Here is a 20658-nt window from a genome sequence, read left to right as displayed (position 1 = left end):
GAGTAGAGATGCACAGAAGCCGGATTTCAATCCGATCCGGATCGGATAAAAACCGATCCGGTTTTTTCCCCCAATCCAAAAATCGGATTTTAAAAAAACCGGATCGGATCTTAACCGGTTTGGAGGGCCGGATGGTGTAACCGGTGTAACCGGTTTCGGTTTGCAAAAAAATTGGTTTTTTTAAAAAAACCGGATTTTTTCGGATAAAAATCCAGTTTTTTTAAAAACCGGATTTCTTTCGGATAAAAAACTGGTTTTTTATCCGGTTTGAAAAAAAACCGGTTTTTAATCCGGTAAAAAAACCGGTCGTTCAATTTTTTCCCAAACCGGTTATACTATCCGGTTTTTAAATATCCGATCCGGTTTAAAAAAACCGATTTTTCCAAAATCCGATTTCGGATATTTTTTTATATAAAATCGGATATTCGGATTTTTTGTGCACCTCTAATTGAGAGTCCTATCATAAGATTTAAATTTTATTTGAAATTTTTTCGCTTTTGAAATACAAGTTTAATTTTTAATTTTTTGTCTAAAATTAACTGTAAATATTTATAATGTTATGCTTTAGAGTAGTTCAAGTTAACAACTGTTTTTAATGGTGTAAGATAGTCATATTCTTATATATTTTTCATATTCTTTTTCACATGTTAGTTAATAAATTAAATGTATTATAAAATTATAAAATATATTATGATATTTTTAAAGGAAAACATTTTAGAGACAGAATATTGATGGAGGTATAAAAGAATCAAGAAATAGATAGAAAAAAGTTATAAAATTTATAGTAAAAAAAATAAATTCAATAAAATATAAAATTGAAGGATTAAATTACGAAACGAATATATTTATTGTAAAAATAAAAATTGAAATTACTTGAATATTTTATAATATCCGTGTGATTTAAACTTGATGAAAAATAGACTTAAAATTGAGTTGGTACATATGGCGAACATGAATGTCAAAAACAGATACGCTATGAAAAATGAACCGGATCAACGCCACTCATGACTCAGGCTTGCATACTTTATGCCGGGTCAAGTATTCGATAAATACAGAAACGAGTGCATCGTGTTTTGCAACTTTTACAGTGAATTGTTTCACATATATGATTATGTACTAATGGTACAAATGGGGGAAAGTGGACAATAAATTATCCGTCTCTAAGGATGCAATCGAATACTAGTCGAAACTCTAACCCCGTGATATTAACCCGTGGCCACGTTGTGATCCTTGCACAACAAGTCTGGTGGCAAAGCATGGCCAATTTACAAACGTATAAATCTAGATGTAAAACAGAGACGGAACGAAAGGATCAAGAAACTACGACCGACCCGACCGAAGAATTCGATCATAAATTGAGTAGTGTCACCAGTTTATCCAAGGTTTCCGGATAGAATTTCCTCGCAAACAGGAAACACGGTCGTCTAATGCCATTCCATAGGCAAGGTTGTAGCAGCTCATCACCCTGCAACAAGGGCAGACCAATGTCAACACTATATCCTGAAAAGCACAAGAAAATGCATGTGGAATGCATACCTTACCATTACTTGTTATGTGGGTCTCCTGGTAGAGCGACTGCGAAAATCGACACCGAAATTTGTCAGAATATAAACTTATTATACGACGGGAACCACCCATTTTCGTTGTATCGGTTAAATGACAAGGTGGTAAGTTGTTGAGTGTTGGCCGTACTACATAACTGTTACTTCCTTAGCATCGAGAACAAAGAGATGAGCATGCGTACCGTAATATTCCGTAGAAGCTCGTAGGTAACATCCTGAGCCCTATATGATTTCGGGTGCCATTTTCTCTCGGACCAGTCGACGTGTGTTACAGACCAGTTTGCGATACCACCGGGATCAACCAACTGGAGGCGCGTAAAGGAAAACACATTAGAAGAAGCAAAAGTGACAGTATGAAACAAGATGCAGATTATGGTTCTCACATGGAAAAAGGTTGGGAAGTAATGCTCGTCGGCGATGCAATTTTTTCCGTCCATAAAAGGCTGTAATAATCAAGAACATGAACTATTATGTGTCAGCAACATAAACTCTCTCATCCATGAATACGAAGTTGCTGTAAATTCAAAACAAAAACAGATTAAATCAAGTTGCATTCAAGATTAAATTCACCTTGCAGTAATCCCGAAACCTCGAGTAGTAAATACTGTCAGCCATAACTATCATAGCATGCTTCCGCTTCATTGTGAACCACTGCATAAAATTCAACGATTTAAACTAGCCGTAACAGGGCACTGTATAAGTTTGCTTAAGGACGTCTGCTGAATGCTGAAATATTCCATAATAAGAGACTCCATTGATGGAAGACTCAAAATGAAAAGGATACATCAATATCTGTAACTAGGTGTGCTAATTTGAGAAAGTTTAGGACACTAGCAGGGATGCATGCCCTTCATGTTGTCACAAGCAGAGTTCACGGTGGCAAAGTTCAGTCGCATATCCCAACTCCAGACCACGAATTTACCATTCAGATTGATCAATCGTAAAGCATATTAAAATATCATATCAAATGAGACATACCTGTGCACCTTTTCTGAAGTCTTTCTCTTCTACTTCTGGTAACATGTGTGCCGAATACCGGCCATTTCCATGTGGCCCGGGATCCACAAAGCTGGAAAACGAGGTGGGGGGATTGCATTTAAGACATGGGAAACAGTTTAAGAGATCTTTCATGTGTGTGTGCATGTGTATCACTCTTAAGATTTCACTTACCAGTCAATGAAACTCATATTAGCATGCATCAGATAATTGTAGACATAATCAAAATTATGCAATGGAACACAACTGCAATGTCACCATCAATAATTCAGATTCGATAATAGTGTATGTAAATAGGGTTTAGGGTTTGTTAACGAGACGAACTATTTTACCTTTTGGAGAGTAAAACAAAATGTTGGTTATCGGGATCTTTTAGAGCATATGCCTATAACCGTCTCTCTGCATCAACCATATTAAATCCTCCCCATTGAACCTGCAAATTCAGATAAAAAATCTCAACCACAAATTTTGTTATTAAAATATCACAAATGCACACCTAAAAGCATTAAAACCGCGTCTAGTAGTTCAATTAACAATGATGCCGAAGTAAATAATTAGTAACAGTCTTGAACTCAATGCTCAAATCAATGTTGTCAGGCAAGCACATTTTTAGCACCTTGCACCTCAAGCAATATAATCGTTGTAACACATAAAGTGTACCTTGCACTCTTGAGAATACTGACTCGAATGACATAGCAGGCATTGTGATAACGTCATAGGGTTTATTTCCCGACAATTTTCCCAACGACAAAAGAAGTAGGACTGTAAATTAAGACAGACTGCAGGAACATAAAAAGAGACAGACTATTGATATTGCAGACAAGGATACAGGGCAGTCCACCCTTTCTGCTGGAAACCATTATCAAGTCCACAATGAATGAATTACTGTATATTTTTCTATCAACCATTGCATAATCAGGATGCTTGGAATAAAGAAGTATGGGAGATAATAAATCTAAGAAACCTACCACAGAACTGCGAATTTCGCGGTTAAGAAAGTAATGGCTCACATGCAGTGGTTTTTCTTTTGATGCATGGACATAAACAGAAAATCTTCCCTCGTGTCCCTGCCAGGAAAATTGAGCAATTTTTTTTTATCAAGATACACAGTAAATAACATCTCAAAAGTAACCAAAACTAAGAAAAAATATACAAAATGATCACAATTCCATCCTGCAAGAAATGTATTTGCAATCAACAAAGGAAATGTTCTTTACTTTAATGGAATACATATGACTCTCACACAGACATGTTCTTTACTTTAATGGAATACATATGACTCTCACACAGACATATGCACTATTTGATTACTTTATTTGGATCAATCCAAAGAAATGTAAGTAACATTTGCTTCACAAGTAGATACATCCAACAGCTTTTCGATACTACTATTAGACATTCCAAAGTTCCTATACTTAGGTACTATAAGTTTCTAGTTAGTTCAAACAGACTACATTCTATGTTATTGGAATAAAACGAGTAAGTCCAACAGCAAAACACAGCTTCACTCCCAGTCCATCATACTAATAAGCTATTTTATTTTTCTACTTCAAAATCTAATGTAGACCTGAAATGGTTCTTAATTCCCATCTTAAGGTTATAAATAACAAATATTGGCACTTTCTTATGGTCATTAATGAACAATTTACACATGCAAAATGCATTCTTATGCAACATAAACAGCACCAGAGTGTTTAGAACCTCCAAATGTAATATCATTACACTCCAGTAGAAATTTCGCGATTTTGACATGTATCAAAACCTGAAAGGCTAATGCTAAAAATCACCATCTCCTATGTTACCTAATGGCTAATGCTACAGATTTAAGATACAGCTTTATTACCGAAAGTGTTCACTTCAGCCCCTAATAATGCTATGCTCCTGGATATAAATCAGTACCAGGTTTTCCCAGCTGCATAAATGCAATGTTATGACTAAGCAAAACATTTCCCCTGCAAGGCCTCACCCCTCTCCAAGTATTTCTCAAAATAGCACCTTTATACCTATAAATATGGCATTTCTTTCTAAACAATATCTATTACATGGTAGATTTTGTATATGATCTATACAACCCTGCTATATAGGAGCAATCCTTAAACGGATTTCTTCCCAATATATCAGTTCATGGAAGCCAATTTCAAGGATAATAATCATGAAATTTAATGGAATAAAAAGAATTCATGAAGCATATGAAGATGATACAAAGGAATACCGAACCAACAGCCGAAAAAGAAATAACTCACATGGAAGAACATATCCCAAAGCTTCTCGAATGGCAGTGATCCTGGAGTTAAGAACATGAATGCAATTTTAGGAATTTTAGATTGGAAAGGAGGCATATTCAAAATATCCCTAACCACAACCCGTGATATAACCTCCTCATCTGTTAATTCCCTTTTAGGAGCTGGAGGAAGCCAATCACTAAGGGCCTTGCAACCTCTAGAAGAAAATGTGTAACATGCAACATTGCCATTTGGCAGATAGAGATAACCACAAAGTAAAAGAAGGCTGGCAAAAGACACCATTAGAATCATCCATATCGGCCTCTTCAACGGAGGCCGATGGCGAGATCCGGGCAATATCTTGATATCGCCCATGCTGCCTAGTCGCCACCCCTTAGCTTCCTTCATCTAGTATAAACAGAACAATATTCATGTGTTTCCTCCTCAAGGTAAGGAATTAGTATCCAACAATCAACAACAGATTATTCTTCAATGGATCAACGTAATGTGATCTGGAAAATGAAACCATAGGCGAAAAAAAGCATTACAACACTTGGTTTGTAACACAAGCATCCATCATAAATGAAAAACAAAACTCAGCTAAAAACGTCAACTTCAATACCAAGACAAACCTGATCAAACCCTTAACTTCAAAGCTCCATACAGGTAAAATCAACCAAACGTTGTAGACATTTAAGAACAAATTAAAGCAGAAAACAAAAATTAATTTTAATTTGTTATTGCTGGATAATTCAAACGGCTCAAGAGCAAACAGTTCTTATTTCCCAACATATGCAAAGAAGAAGAAACGTAAAAGGATTTGTATTTGCCTAACTGTTAAAAACAAAAACACAAGCATCTTTCAATCGTTTTTTCTTTTTCTTTTTCTTTCTTTTTTCTTTTTAAAAAAGTCAACCCAAATCGAAGTCCTCGCTGATCTCCAACCTACCAAAGCTAAGACGACTAATTCAAATCTAACAAAAAATATTGTAACATTCAATTTCTCTCCTTAGTCAATACCAGACCACAACAAATAAACAATTAATCAGTTCAACAGTGAATGAATGAAACAATGTACAGCAAAGTTACCTGAGCAATGGAGGTGGTTGAAGAAAACGGAAGATATCTGAAAATCCCAGAATTTGAAAGATCCAAAGAACAAAAAAAGGCAATGAAGATCTAAAGGAAAGCAGAGCATCAAACAAGAAACAAATGAAAAGAGATTTATGTATGTGTACATAAATACATACATAAATATATAGATAAAGATCAATCTCTGTAAATATTGAAAGCGATTAATCTCTGCAATAATTTAGAGATTTGTCGACGTGATTATATCTAAAATTCTTTCCTTTCTGGATTTTGGATTTTTTTTTTGTTGTAAATTTGTTTGTGAAAGAAGAGAGGGAGAGCGAGAGGAGCTGGCGGGTTGGCATTTTAAGCTAATTTTCAAACAAAAAACAGAGCCGGCGATTTATTCTAATTTATGGATAAATTACATCAGAGGTCATTGATACATTCATAAATGATTGTTTTGACCATTAGATTTCAAAAATTAAAATTAACATTAACATTAAATCGTTAAATTATATGAAAGTATTATAAATTTAATGATTATATTATAATAGTTTGATAAAATTTAATAAACAATTTATGAAATTTAATATTTTTATAATAATTTGATAAATTCAATAATTATTTTAAATAAATGAGTCAGACAACTTATAAAATAATAGTATATCAAATATGATCGATCCGATGATGATTCTCCTTTTTTTTGTCCTCCCATAAGTACCTGTCATGTGATAATGAAGAGCATAAAAAGGAATCGATCATCGTATAATAAAAGAGGTCGATTTAAAATTTATTTTTCCCGAATTTTGACATCATCATTTTTATTTTTGTGATTCTTTATCTAAATTAAAATGGATGAATTTATTTTGATCCGAACGGTAAAATTAACTTCTAAAACAAATAATAACAAGTAAAATCAGAATCGATCTCTATCGTAACCAGGCCGACCAATCTCGTAAGCTCGATAGCTATCTTTTTCTGTCACCTCAACAATATAGAAATGTTATAAAGTTAAAGGACTAAATATGAATTTATTCCTTACTCTTGTAACGCTAAATAATGAGCCAATCGGCATAAACAACACGCGAGACAAAAGTGAGTGGAGACTCTCTCTCTCCCATATTCCAACATGCTACTTTGCTAACAGAGTCGAAGTATATACGACGACTACGAGGCTTCTTAAGGAGCAAAATGGCGCAAATACCCTTACTGTTTACTTATTTTGTAAGTCATGTTTGGTGGGCATTTTAGGCAACTTACACTGTACACGTCATCTTCATCACGTTTCGTAAGTATTTCGGGTAACTTATTTTTATATATTAACATTTTTTTATCAAAGATATTATAATTTTATAATTTAATTTATTATTTAATTAATTTAAGTCAAATATTATAAATTACCAATTGTTGATTATAAGGTCGATCTTCCAGATTATATATACTCTTGTCTCTACTCAAAATAATGAATTTTAAAATTATGAATATTTATTAAAATATTTATAAAATATTTTAAAAGAGGTTAAGGTTAACTTGCCTAATGTAAAATTCTTTTAGTCTTATACAAACTTAGGATAATTGGATAAATAAAAATAGATTATTGAGATTAAATCGTTGTTTTTTCTTCAATAAATATCTTGTAATTTATACTGTTAATTTTAATTATATATTTTCACTCGTTGAACGATCTTAAATCTATATAAAACTAAAAGAGTTTTACATTGTGTAATAAAATCCTAACTCATTTTTAAAATTACAATAAATATATAGAGAATTACTATCAAATTACACTATAAATATTTATTTGAAAATACGAAATCTTAATGGATAAAAGAAAAATACTTCCAAATAAACCTCAAAGTTATATAAGGCTTGTTTCATTCTTTTATTTTTTTTTAAAAATAGTTTCCCATGATATACAAAGTAGTATATGATTAGAATTCTTTTAATCAATTGACAATACATATCATATAAACGTAACTGCTCAAACTCAAAACCGATAAAAAAACGTCGTCCTCTTTTACCACTTGATGGATTCCTCGTTATTTTAATTTAATAAAAGAAAGTTTGAAAATAGCATGATGAAATAATTGAGAAAGTCATGTTGAATATAATATTGTACTATTCTTGTTAATAGAATAAATATGTGAATTAACTACACCCATTTTCTTGCCATCTTCCATCTCAAAACACTGTTAGAAGAATCGTTTGCTGACGACAGATTCTTCTAGATCTTTGCCAGATCATGTGAAATTTATTTAATTTTTAAACTCTAATTTAATTAAATTTATTCGTATAATCATTGGTAAAAAATAATATAATTATTAACAAATTATACTATTAATCACTAAACTATTAATTCTTTTCTATTTTAATCATCAAATTATTTCTTTTACAACTTTAGACCCTTATGTTACATTTTTTTAATTTGATCACCGATCATTAAAAAATTAAGGAGATAATGACAAGATCTGATATAATAATAATTTTAATCTCTAAAACTTTTACAATCTATTAATTTAATCTTAATTTAAAAAACAATACATTTAACCTTTATTAATTAAAAATCTTAGCAATTTAATCCTCATTTTAATTCTAAATAACTTAATAAATTTAATCCTTCAATAACATAAAAGACATCTATCAATAAAATGAAAACTAAGAAAATATAGATGGAAATCAACCGAAGAACAATAGGCAGTGTTGCATCTCAGATGTTACAAAAGTCATGAAACTTATCAAACCATTACAAAATGATCTTTACACATTATAAAGTAGTAATAAATTTCGTAAAGTTTAAGGACAATTTTGTAACAGTTCAATAGATTTTGATGACTGTTATGTAACTGATTGAAAAGTTCAATAACCATTTTATAACATTTGAAAGTTTGTTGACCAAAAATCAGTTTGACATTGTTCAGTGACCTCCAATGTACTTTACCCAATCAAAATATGCAGCCAAGCTACAAAAATCATAATCTTTAATTTATGTTCTTATTTACCACAATGTTAATGCAAATACTAATAGTTCAACCTCAAGAGGTTACTAGTAATTAATCATGGGACAATGTCAGTAATGTGTACCAGATAAATGAGAGATTGGTCTCAATCAAAAGCGATGCCTTCATCTTCGTCATCGAGCTCCATGTCACCGGAATCATTTCCGCCCATCAAGGAGAGAAAAAGCAGAACCGCGAGTAGCTGGGCTGCTAAGAAATACTTTGCCCTCCGCTTAAAAGTTTTCTCCTCCTCCGTTTTCTCCCTCTTTGGCTTGCTCTTCGGCTTTGAACCTAGTCGAGAACAAAATGAAACCATGTTTATTTCAATACCAAGATTTATTGATTGTAAAATTAACACATCAAAGTAAATCGGGTTTTGTTAATATAGGTACTAAGGAAATGATTAAAGAAGATAATGAAGTCCAAGACCGGACAGCCATAAACCAAATTAATATCAACTAATTAACGAAGGGAAAGAACAAAATAAGGTGCTTCGTGGTAACTTACTCCAATTTGAGGGACCTCTTTTTGGAGTTGATGATGAAGGGACAGAGTGAAATTGTGGACCAGAAGATGATGAACCGGATTCGATCAACTCCATTTTATGTTTTTCAGCATACCTGACAACATTACCATGCTCCAAGAGTTCGCTTCGAAGCACCGATGTTTCCTGGTAGTGAAGAATTGCAAAAGAACATGTTTTAAAGAACTTCAAAGGCGGGGAAGTTCTGTATTATAGAAGCTGTAATATACATATTATCTTCAATATTCTAATTTGAACATGTTTGTTTCCTTTCAAGAAGAAGTATTTTTACTCGGAATATGACAAAAACAACTCATTTTAAGAATATCTGTCATGCAATTTGAAGGAATTCATTGTCCAAACACAGCATTTGTTAGCGAAAACTATAAAAATTGTTTGTAAGAAAATGTAACCAGCACAAAACTATCCTAAATCATCTTCTGGAACAAACAGCTAGAATAAAATAGTATAGCTTCAAAGTAACTCACCGGTAATGCATGAAGGGTAACAAGAACATGTCCGAGAAGAGTTGCATCCAAACTTGAAGGCCTGCAAACATGTAATAATCCAGTTGTCTACATCATCAACAGGTTTAAGTAAAACGATATTCCATTTGAGAAACCACTCAATTAAAATGGCAAATAGGTTTTAATATCCATGTCAGGATACCAATAGGAATTACCTATCATCAAAGAGGAAGTTCTGGTCTCCTAACCTAGTAGATAGAGCACCATAAGCAATTTTTGCTCTCTTGTAAATCTGCCCACAGAATAAAGAAGTGCAATTTTGAAAATCTAGTAGCGACCCTCAACGCGTGCGTGCACACACACGCACATCAATAAAAGAAAGCACACCAGTAGAGATTCTTGGTAGCACAAATGCAATTTTTGTATGAATTAACATGTATGTGCACGTAGATTCATTCAAGAGGGAAAAAAGATGGAAAAAAACAAAGGTAAAAGTGGGACCTCATCCTCTCTCTGTTCGGCATTGTCTTTAGTAATTCCAAGACGCTGTTTAACACTGTATACTTGCTTCAGGAATAGAACTTTTCCTATTGGCCATGAAAGATCAGAATAGTAAATCTTGTAGGCCGATTTTCCATCAGAACCAACCCATAGTTCATACATCATTGCATCAGCTAACCAAGAGCTAATCATGGCTTTCATTGCCACCCAATCCGGTACAGATTGGAATTCAGAGTCCAGATCAACAATACCATCTCGCTTTAAATTCTCAATCACCCCGCCATTCTCATTATTGTAGGCAACGTAAGTACCAGATTCAACATAAGGAATTTGATCTGACATAGAAATTTTATATAAAAAAATGCATTATCAAGAATGTCTAAACCCAAATACAATTTTGCATATGATAAACACAATTTACATACAATAGGGAAGTAAAATTTTAAACAGTTAAAATATATTAAACAGTTAAAACAACACCAACAAAATCCTTTCCCATGGTGTGCAGTTGACTGTCATATTCCAACAATATGCCCCCATACTAAACAATTATTTAAAAGCATTCCAATAAGATTGTTTAAGAGAATTAGAAAAGAAGAAAAGGGCATCACCATGATTCATTTCTGATTCCAATTGAGAATCAATGCACTCAATTAATCCTACCCAAGGCCCAAACCCCAATTTAGATTAACAAGAACAATCCCTCAAGCAACACCCTCGAAAACGTAATGCTTTAAGTGAAGCAGTTATTACAGTGTTATAAATTACATTGTATAACCAATAAAGCTAAGAGAATTGAACTATATATCAACACCCCTAATATATAAATAACTAAACACAGACGATTCTGATTTGATGCACCCAACATTCAATTCAGCTGAGCATCCATTTTTTTAATTAAATTGACAATCAAAGAAGATAAAACAAAATGAAATAAACCCAATTGAGTAGCGGAAAAGCAAAGAAAAACCTGAATCGGGGAAGATGGAATTGGAAGACAAACGAAAGGGGAAGTTGGCAAGCTTGAGATAAATGAAAAGGGGCAAACAAAGAGGGCAAGCAGTTGGGAGATTGAAGTAAGGCTTAGTTGCGACCAGCGTGAACTCTTCCGGTTCTCTCTCTCCGTGTTGTTCCATTGTCTTTCTTCTTCACTTCACTTGCAGCTTATCTCTGCCTGTAGTTAGCTCTGAGATGTTGTAGGGTTTTGGTGGGTTTTTTGTTCTTTTAGAAGGTAGGGTTTTTCGGGCGGGGGTTATTGTTTTATTTATTTTATTTTATTTCTGTTGGATTTATATATAATATTAATAAAATTATTCAAATTCCAATTATTTTAAAATATAAAATTTAAATTCTATTTAAATTTATTGGTATTTATAAATTATTGATCTAAATTCGTTTCTATTATGTGTTTTTTATTTTATAATATTATGCTAATTTTAATTTATTAATTATTCATAGCTTATAATTATAAATTATATTATAAATTAAAAAACAAGTATGAGTAGGAACGTACCAAGATTTTATATTAAGAGGACGAATTTAGAAAATTTAGAAAAAACAAACAAAAAATTTGGGGATGAAAACAAATTATTATTAGAAAATATAAAACTATCTAAAACGCATGAGAATCTAAAAATTTTAAGGTGAACGATTGTTCTCATCCATCTCGCATCCCTGAAAACAAATATGATCAAAGCTTAAATCTTGAATGTTAGTATCCAAATTTGATTTATATTTTAAGTAAATCTAATTTTTTTTCTATCGAATCTAATATTTTTTATCTAAAACTTCATATTTGAATGAATAAAATCGTCAGTAAATTTGAATTTTTTAAAAATATATAGAATTATAAATTTTATCTATTTTTTTTGACATTTCACATAAGAATTTAGAGTTGAATTAATAGACCGTTAAGGCGTTAACAACGACGAGACTTCTCATTGAAAAATTCTAACAAATAATTTTAAATTATCAAATCTCACTTAAAATTTTAAATCATTGAAAATATTAAGCTTCAGCTAATTATTTTTTTCTACAGTTTATTTTTCACTATTGATAATATTCATTGCGTAGTATTCATATACGATACGTTGGTGATGTTCTAATCAAAAAGTTTTGGATGTCGATTGCTTACTCCCTATTGTATTATGTACATCGAGGGTTCATCGGATCTTGTTTGAGGTAAAGACCATTGTTGTTAGAATTTAAATAGGAAGCCATATCATATAATCTAGTACCTAACTAATTAACTAAACTCCCGACTGAATTGTTATCACGAGTCAAACGAATACGGATTTAATTGAGACATGACTAATTGAGAAATTCTTGCATGACAAACATTGCAAGGATCAAACATCAACGATGCACAAATGTATTGGTGAGGTTTAGACAGTAACAAGAAGCGATCGGAAATTTTTTTAGGAGATAACCCTTACTGTCAATGCTGCGATCCGGATTCGGATTCTAGACGTTCGTTTTCTTTCTTGAAAAACTCGAATTCCTGGAGGAGCTTTGTCAGCTTCGCAGCGTTCTCTTCTTGAATATGAGATGGAACTTTTTCTTGATATCCCGATGCATTGATGATCTTCTTCAACTTCTCTTGCTGCCTGTTAAAACCAAAAAAAAAAAAAAATGACCCCGTGAGTTCTGGCAACTCTCTTCCTATATTACCGGACTATGTTACTCAAATGCGCCTGTTGGTTATAAAATGCGAGTTCAGGCAACTTTCTTCATGTGTTGGAGAGCCTTTGTAGGGTCCTAATACCTAAGTTCGAATGGGTCGGACACAAGTGTCGAATAATATTTCAAGAAAAACGAAAAGTTGAAACAAATACCGTTCGTGCCTATATCATTCATGATAGAAAGACTTACTTCAGTATCTCCTCCATTTTAGTCTTGATCTTTTCGCGTTCGGCGTCTGCATTTAAGGCGCCTTGAACCTTGAGATAAACTTTAAGGTTTTCATTAACATTTTCAACCGCACATCCAGCTGGAGCATCATCTACACCACTCAGTAGAACCTGGAGAACGGTAATATGAAAACGTTAAAAATCAAACTCAATTAAACGAGAGATAATCTAAAATTCTGAAGTGGAATTTGATGATGTCGATTTTAAGTATGGCACAATACCTTAAAAGATGATAACGTGGCAAGGGTTAAGATCTCTAATTCGCAAGATCTCATGATTTTTGCCACATCATCATTTTGACAGAATGCAAAAGCAGGTAACCTGAAACAAAATAAATCAATGCAATGCAATAAGGCAAAGCGATGATGAGAGTTACATTTTTGACAATTTAAAATAACTATATACATATATAATGCTTCATGTTTGAACCTTTCATTCTTCTGCTTAGCAAGCAGCTCAGCTCGAAGCGACCTAAGAGACCTTACTGTGGACTCTACAAGGTCCATTTCATATTCCGCCCTTTCATTTGTCCAGCTCTGCAAAGCGGGAAGTAACAACCAATGCAGAAAACCAAAATTAAAAGCTGAACATGAACAATTTTTCGGTTTTTAGGATAATCAAACCAAAATATTTTATCCGGAGGAAACTGGAACTTACCTCTACTGGTGATGGGTATTCGCATATCATTATAGATTCTTTCTTTGTGTGGCTCTTTACTCCTGGAAGGCGCTGCCACAATTCTTCGGTAACAAACGGCATAAATGGATGAAGCAAACGCAGCCCGATTTCCAGACAAGTCCAAAGAGCGTCTTGTGCAAATTTCCTTTCAGAGGAAAAGGCTGCATTATCTCCAGCGGAGTATGGCTTAATAGCCTCGATGAAAATGTCGCAGAACTGATACTGCCACCAGGAATACACACTGGTGGTAGCATCAGAAAATTCGTACGCATTTAATGACGACACAGTCTTTGATATAGCCTTATTCAGCACTGAGAGTATCCAGCGACAACTGAGAGGCATTACCTCAGGATTTATGGATGATGGAGGAGTATAGTCATTCGGAAGCCTGCTCATGGCAAAACGAACAGCATTCCATAATTTGTTGCACCATTGTCTGTAGCCTACTACTCTTTGGATATCCAAGTTAATTTTATCCGACTGAAACAAATAAAAGGAAGGAAAATAGCTGAGTGATGCAAAGATCCGTAAGAAGAATGGAAGCAACAAGAAGTTTAATGAATGGTGTATCATAACAGGACAAGCATGTAGAAAGTATGAACCTGAGCAGTGTAAGCAACAAGAAGTTTAATGAATGGTGTATCATAACAGGAGAATCATGTAGAAAGTATGAACCTGAGCAGTGTAGGAAACAAGAGCAAACCGGAGAGCATCGGCACCACATTCAGCAATACCATTAGGAAAATCTTTCTGCTGCCCTTCTTTGGCAGTGGCCAGCTCATTTGGATCCAAGTTACCCCCTTCGAGCCTCTTATGGAGGCCTTCAAGTGATATACCATTTATCACCTCAAGAGGATCAATTACATTTCCCAGAGATTTTGACATCTTACGACCATGGGCATCTCGGATCATGGGATGCAAGTAAACCTGAAAAGAGTAAAAATCATCAAGGGTTAATAGAAAACCTGAAGCAGTCTCACAAGATAGCTGAATATAATTTAGGACAAAGATTGCACTTACCTTACTGAATGGTACATCACCTCCCAATTGAATTCCCAACATAACCATCCGAGCAACCCAGAAGAAGAGAATATCATGCCCAGTTTCAAGGACTGATGTTGGATAAAATGCTTTTAGATCAGCTGTATCATCGGGCCAACCCAACACAGATAACGGAAAAAGGCCAGAAGAAAACCAGGTGTCAAGCACATCAGGATCTTGACACATCTCAAACTTCTTCCAGGAAAATTTCTTCCTAGCTTCTTCCAGAGCCTGTTCCTCATCTCTGGCAACTATCCAGTGATCATTGTAAGCACCAGGTTCCTTTTGTTCATCATCTTCCAATGAAACATACCATGCAGGAATACGATGACCCCACCAAAGCTGCCTTGAAATACACCAATCACGGATGTTGTCAAGCCACCTGGAACATTGAAACATCTTACTTAGGTTAGGCAGCCAGAAACTCGAAGAGCATCAAATAAATATGACAGAGTATACTAAGAAAGCCATCAATGGAGGCCATCAAGACTTGTTAACCTAAAACTTTTTTTTTTGATAGAAGTTGGAGGTCTCATTAAAAACTCCCTTCTTATTCGTTCACATACTTAAAGTATGTTAACGAACATTGGAAGGAAGAAAATAGTACCTCAAATTTTATTGATAATAATACCCGATACAAAAGACACCACGAAATATCCTCTCATGGTGATGAACACCATTACAACAAACACCTTAACCTCATATAACCTCATACAAAGCCACAGTCTAATCACCTTACTTCTAATTACACCACCAGCAGTAGGAATAAAATAGCGCAACAGAACATAATGCAAATTAAAAGCAACACCTACAGCCATATGAACTAAAACAAAACCACAATTGAAGAAACAAGATCTAATGAGACTCGTCTTCTTCAGGAGCCCAAGAGTTTGGTTTGAATGAAGGCTCTATCTCATGCACCATGACCTTGAAGAAGTTGTCACCAACCTTCAATTCCACCATCGCATCAATTCTCGCATCAGCCTTTGTGAGGACTTGAATTTTTGCCCGATCAAAGGATGATGGAGAATGACAACTTTTGTCGATAGCTAGTAATAAACCCCACTTATCAGCAATGTTCTTGAAAGTATTCCAATTCCATGTGTGAAAAGGAACACCCTCGCAAACTAACTATACTCGACGACACTCCATTACCAAACTCTCTGACCAAGCTTCGACTAAGGAGAACCACTCTGCGAGAATCTTTGATTTATCGTTCTTTACACTTATCAGTAAAGCATTGTCTTTGAAATTCATTAAAATCGCATTACCAGCAGCTCTCATTAAGGTGAAGCCAGTGAGGCCCTTCGCTTGCATTTGTCTAGCGAGATGACCAATTTTGACAAAGTCCTTGCACCACCCCACTAGACAATTGCTCAACACCTGAAGTTTTTCTTCATCTATAACACCTTCAACTTTATAATGATTCATCCTCGAATCATCTTCCATCCCGGACTTGCGAAGAACACCTGTCAAGGACTTTCTCCAATAGGAATGTTCTTCCTTTTTTCCAATTAAAAATTTCAGGCTTTTTCTTAATCAAATCGCAGCAATCTAAGCCAAATACGAGAACCCGACAACACCCAACATAAAAAATAGTCACAATACTTGAGCAAGATCATTATTCTACAACATATTGGCAGAAAGTAATAGAAAACGAGTACCTTTTCCATTCTGCAGTATACTGCTTTGGAATGAACTCAAGCTTCTTGTTTTGATCATCCATAGCTGCATCAAGAGCCTGCTTTCCCATGGTACTGCAGTTTACATACCACTGGGGCTTTATCATTGGCTCCACAACATCATTGCTTCTTGAACAAAGGCCAAGGCGCATCTCATTGTTTTGGGCTCCTCTATACAATTTCTAATGATGAAGAGATAAGTTAATGAATAAAAGATCATTCATGGATGAAAATAGAAATTATTTAATACCAAAAATAATACATATAAATGTGTGGAAGGCAACAATTGGTCAACAACTGAAAGACTTTTCATGCATAAATCAGGACACAATCAATACTACCCTTCCTTCTAGCACTTTCTTTCTAGGAATTTTAACTTCACTAGTTATTTATGTTGATGCCAGGGGTTAACCATATATGTGATCATAAGTAGAGCACAATTTTGAAATATCATCACGTGTTGATCCAGCATGGTAGGAAAAGACCTTCTTGGAAGTTTGAGGCAAAGCATTGAGCTTTGAAATCACCAAATGGAGGCAGGTTTAATTCTTGCTACATATATAGATGAGGTGCAAGGGGACGAGACACCCATAATCAAGAAATTTAACAATCAATACAGCAGCAAAGAAAACTACACTTAACAAAAATTTGCATGTTCTCACAGTGAAAATAAGTCTTCCTAGATGCACATCAATAAAAGTAAATACCTTCTTTTGCAGTGCATCAATCACTGCCTCACGAGCCTTAAACCGTGGCATTCCAGCAAATTCTGCTCCACCATTGCTATTTATTTTCCCATCATCGGTGAAAATGTTAATAAATTCAAGATTATGGCGCTTGCCCACCTCAAAATCATTTGGATCATGAGCTGGAGTTATCTGTGCAACATTGAAGGCAATGACAAGAAATATAAACAAAACAATGAGAGACTGACGGTCACGGAATCTCAAAATCTATGATAAAACTCTTACCTTTACTGCACCGGTTCCAAAACTTGGATCAACTAGAATTGCATCACAGATAATTGGGAGTTTTCTTCCATTGAAAGGATGAATTGCAAATTTCCCATGTAGATGACTGTACCTTTTGTCTTCTGGATGAATAGCTACAGCTGTATCACCAAGCATTGTTTCCACCCTTGTAGTGGCAACAACAATTTCACCCAAATCTCCCTCCAAAGGGTAAGCAAATGATGTTAATACTCCAAACTCCACAGGTTTTTCATAACTGGGTACCTTTAACAAAGTCCTTTCTTTGATGTCTGTATAATCTACCTAGAAATATGAAGCAACTTCAGGTTAGGCAGCAGAAGATGCAAAAATAAAAAATTACCCAAAAAATTGTCTTACCTCTATATCAGAGATAGCAGTTCGCAAGACACAGTCCCAATTGACTAACCGTAAATCCCTGAAAAATGCAAGGAGAAAAAACAAAGAAGCAATTTAATTAGAAAAGGCAAAAGATAATGCTTAAAGGATACCTATCATTCTAAATGCTACAAACAATTCATTTTTACAGTCAACAACATAAATTCATCAAATCACAGCCTATCAGAAAAATATCCATGTAAAACATACCTATATATAAGACCCTCCTTATAAAGCCGAATGAAAGCCTCTGTCACAGCCTTTGATCTATTTTCATCCATTGTAAAGCACTGGGAGAAGTAAACAAAACAATAAAAAAAATGAAAAAGCAGCAAGAAACATGAGAGATATTAATAGAACAGCTTAAGAAAAATTGAACAATAAATCCATAGCCAATATAAGGAGGCACCCATTACCTCACGGGACCAATCAAGGGAGGCACCCAAACGTCGTAGCTGACTCAGAATGGTACCACCATACTCGATCTTCCACTTCCAAACCTAATAATAGTGGCATCAATAAAAAACCTTGAGATGTATTTGCAGAGCAAATCAATAAGATCCATCTTAATTTCAAAGTTAAACTCACTTCATTTACAAACTCTTCACGACCAACATCATGTCTAGTTAAGCGTCTTTCACGCATTAGCTTTTTCTCTACAACCACCTGAAAATTTCAGACATTAGAGCAACTTCAAGCAACACTTGTCTATCTATATCAAACAAAAGGCAAAAGATAGAGCAACATAAATACAATACCATATATAAGGAAATGAAACTTAAGCTTTAACTGATCCAAATAAATACTAAAGAAACTCAACCTGTGTAGCTATCCCAGCATGATCCATGCCAGGTACCCACAATGTATTATACCCAGACATTCTTCTCCAACGAATAATAGTGTCCTGCATACAATAAAATTTAAATGTAAACGAAATTCAATGTAAAAGTCAGAGAGCAAATATAGCAGCAGTAGCATTATACAACGCAACCTGTATGGCACCAGTTAGTGCATGGCCAATGTGTAGGGCCCCAGTCACATTTGGTGGAGGGAGAACCTGCAAAATCAGTCAAGTTAATGAAGATACACAAAATTAGGGGTTTTTTTAAAGAAAAAAAGCGAATACAAAGTGTGAATTCCAGTTTGAGTCATACAATCGCAAATGGTGGTTTTGAGCTGCTTGCATCAGCCTGAAAAAAACTAGATTTCTCCCACCAAGCATACCAACTAAACATACAAAGACAAAAAAATGCAAAGTTAAATAAAAATTTAACTTGAAACCATATCGAATCTACCAAACAACCATAACGTGAACTTTTTCAACACTTACGACTTCTCCACGGCAGCTGGACTGTATTGTTTAGCCATCTGATTAGAGAGTCTTTTCTTCTCGCCTGAAGGAGTCTCCGGATCCACAAAATCCTCCAGATTCTCATCATCCGCTTCTCTCTTGGCACTCTTCTTTGCACTCTTTTTTGGGAGCATTTGAACCTTGTTGCGCCTTTGTAGAATTACAATAAACAACAGCATAACACTCACCAATTTTAACATCGCTAGAATAAAAACAAACCACTTATATCAAGCAAACCATGAATAAAAATTGTATCTCAATTTTACTTTTCTAGCAAAAGTATAACGTAAGCAGTTAATCACAACAAAAATGATCAAATGTGTAAAAATCTCGAACAAAAATACAAGCACTTGTATTAATTTGTAGTGCCAATCTTGTTTAAACATAGTGTCAAAATTTGTTAACCGATGATATGCCGCATTTTAGTCTCTTATCCTAGATCATCTAAGCCTAAAACTAATTACTCGAACAGTTCCACGAGCTTTTTAGCAGATTCTTCGTTGCGAGCTTACCTTAAGTTTGGCTGCCTCAGCTTTTTCTAAGGCCTTGAGTTTCTTCAGTTCCTTCTCCCTCGCCTATCAATCAAACAAAAAAGAAAAGGTAAAGCTAAATAACAATAAACGAATCCATATTTCGAAAGTAATTAAAGTAGAACGGAACAAAAATAAAGGAACCTTTTCTTCTTTCTTCTTCTTTCGTTCGAGCTCTTCCTCAGTCAAAGGCTTCGTATCCGGTTGCTGAGACTGCAGATTCAATCCAAACAAAGTTAATTTAAAAAAAATGAAAAGAGAGAATAATGCGATTGATGAAAAAACTATGGAAAAAGGGAGGGAGGAAGGAAGGAAACCATGGCTGCCGCCGACGTTGAAGAGAGAGAAAACGGAGCGGCGTATATAAAGTGTGTGGGAAATGAGGGTTTTTGCTATGAGCTTTAGGCTGGTACTGGATGAAAGAGAGAGCATAAAAACAAATGGAATTTAGCGTTTAAGTTGTAATGGAATTTTTACCTTCCAAAAAATAAAATGTAAATTTTCAAATATTAAAATTATAGTATAAAACTAAAATTAAAAGATTGGTTTTCTGAAGATAGAATGACATCTTCGTCTTTAACTTTGTTAGTTTAGTTATTTTAAACTTTTATTGTGGTCTTTTATTTCTTTTTTATTAATTTACTGATAGGAACGATACTTTTAATTTCATCATATCCATGCTCTTACCAACCGGTTGATTTAAATAGTAAACAATTTAAAATCGTTTAAATAAATCTCAAAATTTTAAATTATTAATTT

The 20658-nt window shown here is 34.3% G+C and overlaps 2 protein-coding genes and 1 pseudogene across 3 annotated transcripts; all 3 read right to left on the bottom strand.

The window, feature by feature from the left end:
* Positions 1 to 1296: 1296 nt before the first annotated feature.
* LOC120189282 lies at positions 1297 to 7556 on the bottom strand (annotated as a pseudogene).
* Positions 7557 to 8787: 1231 nt separating this feature from the next.
* Positions 8788 to 11544, bottom strand: LOC120189213 (mitochondrial outer membrane import complex protein METAXIN). 2 transcript variants are annotated; one of them, XM_039192531.1, is made up of 7 exons: positions 11312 to 11544; positions 10342 to 10676; positions 10056 to 10132; positions 9862 to 9922; positions 9358 to 9520; positions 8942 to 9141; positions 8788 to 8900 (listed from the first exon to the last, which is right to left on the bottom strand). In XM_039192531.1, exons 1-6 carry the CDS (start codon positions 11475 to 11477, stop codon positions 8957 to 8959), a joined length of 987 nt encoding a protein of 328 aa, XP_039048462.1. In that variant the 5' UTR covers positions 11478 to 11544; the 3' UTR covers positions 8788 to 8900; positions 8942 to 8956. The 2 variants fall into 2 exon arrangements, with proteins under 2 accessions (XP_039048462.1, XP_039048461.1); XM_039192530.1 differs by having other exon boundaries at positions 8788 to 9141.
* Positions 11545 to 12620: 1076 nt separating this feature from the next.
* Positions 12621 to 20316, bottom strand: LOC120189404 (valine--tRNA ligase, mitochondrial 1-like). The gene is given in 22 exon segments (XM_039192692.1): positions 12621 to 12947; positions 13213 to 13361; positions 13472 to 13571; positions 13680 to 13786; positions 13908 to 14408; positions 14604 to 14855; positions 14949 to 15351; positions 16634 to 16833; positions 17359 to 17529; positions 17623 to 17925; positions 18001 to 18058; positions 18229 to 18308; positions 18435 to 18518; positions 18607 to 18684; positions 18839 to 18922; positions 19010 to 19075; positions 19173 to 19245; positions 19349 to 19497; positions 19499 to 19519; positions 19882 to 19944; positions 20044 to 20112; positions 20217 to 20316. Coding segments are annotated over 22 exon segments (3183 nt in total). The 5' UTR covers positions 20220 to 20316; the 3' UTR covers positions 12621 to 12778.
* Positions 20317 to 20658: the final 342 nt, after the last annotated feature.

The sequence above is a fragment of the Hibiscus syriacus genome, unplaced genomic scaffold (genome assembly GCF_006381635.1).
Source record: "Hibiscus syriacus cultivar Baekdansim isolate YM2019G1 unplaced genomic scaffold, ASM638163v2 tig00116954_pilon, whole genome shotgun sequence".
In the NCBI taxonomy this organism is placed as follows: Eukaryota; Viridiplantae; Streptophyta; class Magnoliopsida; order Malvales; family Malvaceae; genus Hibiscus; species Hibiscus syriacus.
This window is presented reverse-complemented; position numbering and strand designations above follow the sequence as displayed.

What these genes read in the sequence shown, in the direction of transcription:
- LOC120189213 (XM_039192530.1), bottom strand. Translation starts at nt 11,477, where the DNA reads ATGGAACAACACGGAGAGAGAGAACCGGAAGAGTTCACGCTGGTCGCA. An exon ending in AACTTCCTCTTTGATGATAG is followed by an intron (nt 9,923 to 10,055) that starts GTAATTCCTATT and finishes ACATGTTTGCAG; the next exon opens with GCCTTCAAGTTTGGATGCAA. An exon ending in TTACCCTTCATGCATTACCG is followed by an intron (nt 9,521 to 9,861) that starts GTGAGTTACTTT and finishes CTTCACTACCAG; the next exon opens with GAAACATCGGTGCTTCGAAG.